Source organism: Neltuma alba, unplaced genomic scaffold (assembly GCF_004799145.2).
Source record: "Neltuma alba isolate B1F8T4 unplaced genomic scaffold, ASM479914v2 tig00011280_pilon, whole genome shotgun sequence".
Classification (NCBI taxonomy): Eukaryota; Viridiplantae; Streptophyta; class Magnoliopsida; order Fabales; family Fabaceae; genus Neltuma; species Neltuma alba.
Genome location: NW_021635989.1, coordinates 1 through 6,591, shown reverse-complemented (window position 1 = coordinate 6,591; position 6,591 = coordinate 1). Strand labels below are relative to the sequence as shown.

At 40.2% G+C, this 6,591-nt stretch overlaps 1 protein-coding gene across 1 annotated transcript; it reads right to left on the bottom strand.

Moving 5' to 3' along the window:
- Positions 1-314: 314 nt before the first annotated feature.
- LOC114711152 (plasma membrane ATPase 4-like) lies at positions 315-6,584 on the bottom strand. The gene is made up of 16 exons (XM_028895503.1): positions 6,546-6,584; positions 4,799-4,918; positions 4,459-4,695; positions 3,455-4,216; positions 3,249-3,371; positions 3,062-3,166; positions 2,813-2,957; positions 2,558-2,722; positions 2,228-2,466; positions 2,110-2,142; positions 1,930-2,011; positions 1,651-1,811; positions 1,382-1,555; positions 1,104-1,286; positions 839-1,020; positions 315-703 (listed from the first exon to the last, which is right to left on the bottom strand). Exons 3-16 carry the CDS (start codon positions 4,663-4,665, stop codon positions 607-609), a joined length of 2,658 nt encoding a protein of 885 aa, XP_028751336.1. The 5' UTR covers positions 4,666-4,695; positions 4,799-4,918; positions 6,546-6,584; the 3' UTR covers positions 315-606.
- Positions 6,585-6,591: the final 7 nt, after the last annotated feature.

Genomic DNA, 6,591 nt, shown 5'->3' with positions numbered 1-6,591 from the left:
TTAACGTACTGGCTATGAGCCAAGTACTTCTTATACTTTCATTTTTTAAGAAGGAAAAAAACTGGGTGAGGCATGCTTGGACGGTAAAAGGAATAGCCATTAGCTCTTGAAAGGCTCCAAACAAGGTAATCTCTGACGTTTTTGTAAGTTTTGATTAAGATATGAAGCTTATGAAGCTCTATGAACTTTACTCTACCGCAAATACCAACAAAATGGCTTCAATATTGCGCATAGGCAAGCATATAAAGGAGAATTTAATTAGAGAGAACTTTCGAACACAGTGATGCTCAAGTAATTTCCATAAAATTTTATTCTCCCACGTCAAAAAAAAATCCTAACATCAAGTTCTTCATCATCATCTTCGATATGATTGCGAAGAAGACACAGGACTTGGGAAGAGAAGGCAAAACGAAGGCATATGCGGAAACAAGAAACAAAAAAGGGAAGGAAAAAAAAAAAGGTAAACAGATTAGGAGAGCTATTACACAGAGACGTTCTCTCCCTACTATGAAGTAGGTAGGCCTTGTCCTTGTACTTCGTTTCAGGTTTGCCTTTGAACCTCTGGCCGTTTTGCTATCTGCATATAAATCTTATCAAGCTGTTTTCTTACACAGTGTAGTGCTGCTGGATTGTGTCAATGTCCAGCCCTTTCAGCTTCACCACTGATTCAACATGACCCTTGAGCGTGTGAAGCTCGCGAAGCCTGAAATCACAAGAACAAAGCCAATTATAATCAACCTCGTACAGTGTTTTTTTTGGGTTCATGTTGTGGCAGTAAACTATGATTTGATTAAAATCTCATAATACTATTCATATTTATGTTGTGGGGTTGGTTTACCTTGCAACTTCAGCTCTTCTCTTGGCCTGCTCAGCAATCTCAGAGAGCTCTCTGTAGTTGTTCTTATCATTGAAGATGCTAGAAGTTTCTGGAGGTTGAAGTCCATGGAGGGTTCTCTGAGCAAGTGCCCATTGAGCCTCTCTCTCCTCTTTTCCATAGTCTTTCTTGGTGGTGAAGGCAGTCTGTGATGCATTTCAGAAAAAAATTAGTCAAATCTGGCCACCAAAATTGCATTTAAGGATGACAGAAAGTAAAATTTACGTACCTTGTTTTCTAGTAGGTTGTTCCATGCCTTGCCACTTAGGATGTAACGGATAGCGAATTTTAAGAAGTCAAGTGGAACATAGAAGACAATACTGTAGAGCCAGACCACTCCCGCCCAACCCCACCCAATTCCTTTGATCCTTGCAAATCCCCAGTTGGCATATACTGCTATGAAAGTAGCAATCTGCAAGTTCATTGAGTTCAAAATTTACTCCAACCTTCTTCTCTGATCATATCCGTACAGAAACATGCAAGTTTATATTAACTTCATATCCTTACCAGCTGAGCAATAATGAAGGCACTCATTAAAAGCAATCCAGGGCGTTCAACATAGGACCAACTACGAGAACGGGTCACAAATATAAGAGCCTGGCTCACTATACTGACTTGTAGGTACAAAGCAGACATCATTTCATGTTCACTGTCATTCAGAGGTCTAACTTTGAATTTGTCCTGGGATGATAAATTACATGTGTTGTTAAGAATTTGAGTCAAAAGAACTATAAATTTAGGAACCGGTAGAGTAATATGAACATCTTTTTTCTTACGTGGAAGAAGTCAGTTTCTTTCATTGCCCAGAAAAATATGACAGTCATCAGAGCCAGGTAACCTCCAAGCACAACCCCAGTGGCAAAAATTTCTTTCAGTTTCCAACTGTCAGGCAAGGGAGATGGCTTCACTCTGTCTTTTGAAATTGTCATGATTGTTCCTGATAGAAGAATCACACAGTTGATATATTAGATATCCATTTTCAATCAAGAAAGGGATAAGGTACACAATGTGAAGAAGCCTATATATTTCAAAGGCATATTTGTTCAGGATTTTACCGTCATTTAGAATGGCAATAATCAAAACCATGAAAGGAGAGAAGTCAAATTTCCATATCAATGCAATGAACAGGAAGCCAAACTGCATTAAGAAACAAAAACCATGGAAACTGATGAGTATCCGTTCCTTATCATAAAGAATTATGCTTAACTATAGTCTTTATTGTAGCTTTTGCTTACCACTATACGTATAGTGATGGAGACTGCATAGATCTGCAATACAAGTAATATAATGTGTGAGGATAGTGCTGATTTTACAAGATAGAGAGAGAGGAAGAAAGGGACAAGAGAAACTAACAGTGTAGTTTTTCATTCTTTGAAAAATAGCTCTGCTAGTCAAGACTGCACTAATGATGACACTCAACCCAGGTTCAGTCAAGACAATATCAGAAGCACCTCTTGCAGCATCGGTTGCATCAGCTACTGCAATACCGATATCTGCCTTCTTCAAAGCAGGAGCATCATTGACACCATCACCAGTCATTCCACAAATGTGCTTCCTCTCTTGCAATTTCCTCACGATTTCATATTTGTGCTCTGTGAAGAACAGCAATAGATAACATAAAGGTCAGGACTAGCACAATTGTTTTGAGTGAAAGCAGAAACAAAATCGTTAAAGAGAATGAACCTGGAAATACTCCAGCAAATCCATCTGCCTTCTCAATCAACTCTTCCACAGGAAGTGATGCAATATTTGCATCTTTATCTTGACCAAGCAAGGAAGCAGATGGGTACATGTTTGTTCCCATGCCAAGTCTCCTTCCTGTCTCTTTTGCTATGGCTAGTTGATCACCTGGAGGTCAAAAAGCAATACAAGATATCAGATTGAGAATTGAGAAAGCATGGAAATAAATGCACATCCTGCATTACAGAAGATACACACCAGTTATCATCTTGACATTTACTCCGAGGTTAAGAGCTCTTCGAATGGTTTCAGCACTGTCATGCCTAGGAGGGTCAAACAGTGACAACACCCCGACAAACTGCCATGGAGCACCAGGGCTTTCTTTCGTTCTCTCAGGAACTTCCTGCACAAGTGACACAAGCGAACCAATAAGGCATTTGTTTTGTAGAGTGAAATAAATATACCAAGACAAACTCTCAACTTGATTTCATGAAAACTAATAAGAACCTGTCTTGCAACAGCAAGTGAACGAAGGCCTCTTTCTGCAAACTTGTCAATAATAGCATGGACCTTCTTCTTAGCGTCTTCCCTTAGGTTGCACAGGTTCATGATCTGTTGAGCAAAACAAAACATTAATGATATCAATTACTTAACCATAATTCTTCTCAAACCACAAACTGAACCATCAGGTTACCTGCTCTGGTGCACCTTTGCTTGCCCGGTGCCAACTTCCATCAGCTTCAATGTAAGTCAAAGCAGTTCTCTTGTCAACAGGATTGAATGGGAAAAAATGCACCTCTCTGATCCCAGCCCTTGCCTGCACATTACTCAGACATGTTAAATACAATCATTCACACAAACATGTATGGTTCTTACATCAGCTGAAGAGAAGTAATATACCTCTTTCGGGTCAGCAAGCGTTCCGACAATGGCAGCATCAATGGCGTCCTGGTTTTCGATTCTAGAGGCCCTTGCAGCAAGAAGCATCACATGTTCCTTGTCCACACCCTTTACAAAGACCTCAATTAAGTTCTTATCAACACTAAGTTTGTTAAGGGTGAGTGTCCCGGTCTTGTCACTGCAAAGAACATCCATACCAGCCATCTCTTCAATGGCAGTCATACGCTTGGTGATGGCACCTTGCTGAGAGAGCTTATGAGAACCAATGGCCATGGTCACAGACAACACAGTAGGCATAGCAATTGGGATTCCTCCAATCAGGAGGACCAAGAGGTTTTCAACTCCATCTCTGTACTTTCTGTGTTGGATAGGATACATGACTATGATCTCAGTCAACATTCCAACAGCAATGGAGCAAATGCAGAAGTTCCCTATTGCTGTGAGAACCTTCTGGAAATGCCCAACTTGGTTGGTGCTGTCCACAAGATGAGCCGCCTTCCCAAAGAATGTGTGGACACCAGTAGCAATAACGACAGCTTCAATTTCACCTTGTTTGCAAGTTGATCCAGAGAAGACTTCATCTCCAGGGTTCTTGGTCACAGGAAGAGACTCTCCTGTCAGAGCAGATTGATCAATCTTCAACGGGTCACCCTCAAGAAGGCGAGCATCAGCAGGAATAATGTCACCAAGTTTAACACTTATGATGTCTCCAGGAACCAGAATTGAAGCTTCTTCCTCAGTCCATTTCCCATCTCTAAGAACCTGTCAAAAGTAACTTTAATTAATCTCATGCAATTCCTCAAATAATTCAATACATTATACATGCTTGTCCCAACTAAAAAGTTAACACTTCAGTTTCCTTGTCAGGAAATTGAACTAAAAAGTCTTCTTCCTGCTACTTCTTCACAACATTTTCATATCATTCTCTACAAAAATGTTATTCTCATGGAAACTTTGAGTCACACTAGACCAACATAGGGATGATATAAAAATACTTTTATTACCTTTGTCTTAGGAGCAAGGCTAGCCATAAGAGCTGCAGCAGCATTCCCAGCATTGTTTTCTTCAATGAAACTGATAGTGGAGTTGATCAGCAACAAACATACAATACCCACAAAGTCCTCCCAATCTGGGGGCCTTCCGTCACCATTTGCCAGGGCAATCGCCATAATTGCAGCAGCTTCCATAACCCATGACAGAGGATTCCACATAAACCCGAGAAACTTGAGGAATTTGCTTTCCTGCAACAGTTTTTTTTTTTTTTTTTAAACAGGAGTTAGCATCATAAATCAGTGGCATATGTAAAAATTCTGTTTTGGAGAAGTAATTAGCCATTGATCGGACCTTCTTCTCTTCGAGTTTGTTGGGTCCAAATATCTGAAGCCGGTTGGCTCCTTCCTCGGAGGATAAACCTTCTCTGGTACATTTCAATTGCTCAAACACTTCGTCTATGGGAATACGTTCCTATAAACAAGTAACATTAGAAACATAGGATTATTTCTAGTCCCCTTTCAAGACTTCCATTTGCATCTTCCTCCCCAAGAGAGAGCGTCGCAAAGACAGTGACACAAACACAAAACATCAGAGTGAAGGAAACATGTGACATGATACAGCACATATGTTTCTGATACTTGATATAACATGGTATATGATGCGATTCTCTTTCTGATATAGATTGCATTTTTCGGTTCTAACAGACAGTATCATTCAAGAACTTGTAATATAAAGGAAGCCACTGATCACAGAATCAGACATAATACAGAGTATGGGAAATGATAATACTAAGAGTGCATCTGGGTCTGCTCTAATGAGCATAAAAATATGGTACGACCAATAACTTATTTTGAGTAACTTTACACAGTAATAATTAAATAAATATTATAAAAAAATTTTGTTTAATGAAGCACAAAAATTATTTTTTTTGGAGGAATTGCCAAAATCTAGATTTGATTTCTAAATTTTGTTGTCGTGTTTACAACAAAATTTCCACTTCCAGCCCAAATCAGTCTTTTCCTTTCTGACGGCGGGATTATCTCGTATGCTTACATAATATATTTCCCTTTTCTTCTAAGAAAAAAACTCTACTTTAGATTAACGGCATGCGTGTATTGGGCAACGGCCATAAAAGGACGAGCCAGCCAATCACGAGCCGTTGACTATCGGGCCACGCAGTATGGGGTGGGACATAGCCACTCTCTCTCCATGTGATTGGAGCGTGTAATTCACGCGCAAAACCGATCACGGTTTGGATAATAGCCGTTTGGTTAAATTTATAATCTTCACGGCACGGAATGACGAAAATGTTAGGTTGGCCTGGCCCTGGGGCGGGTCTCCAAGAAAACAGGCAGAGATCTGAGGGCAAAACGGACAAGTAAAACGGTGGACCCTGTGGTGTCAGGCAGAGTCAGGACCGTTGAACGTGAGGGTTCCCATAAAAGGACGGTTCATCAGGTGGCTCTTTCCAGGAATGAAAAAGCCAGCGTACACGGCTTAAGTACTTCAAATTTCGTTCTCCAACAGGTAATAAAGTTAATTAGAAGAATCCAAAGTTAAAATCTCATCCTCAACGACTTGGGGAAAGAAAAATTAAGCGACTAGAACTCTTTTTGGTTGAACTCTCTCTCTCTCTCTCTCTCTCTGTGTTTTTTAACCTTGCAGGGAATTAACAGAAACGAACATGTTTGGTGGCAGGGAAAATGATGGGTCAGGATTGTGAGTTGTGGAACATGTGTAGCTGTCTTTGTCCAGGCATGTTTAGCTGATTTTCATGTGACTGGGTTCCTTATTTTTTGTCCACAAAGAAAATAATGTGAGAGATCCATGGAAGAATTTATTCAGAAAAAAGAAAGCAAGAATTTTTCCGAGACAGAGCATGGCTTTGCTTGCAGAAACAGACCATGAGAACAGAACAGAGACGCAGTTGAAACTAACTGAACGTGTCGATCGATATGATTAAAAAGAGAAGTGAAGTGAAAAATACCAAGCAACGAAGGCAACCAAGGAGGGTTATTGAAGAGATCACGAAAGCAGAGAAGAGATAGTAGAAAGCAGCAAAGATGTAGAAGAGAAAAGAAGGAAGGAAGAGGCATACCAGATCAACGGCCTCGTTCTTGATCTCGTCAAGGCTGATTGCCTTT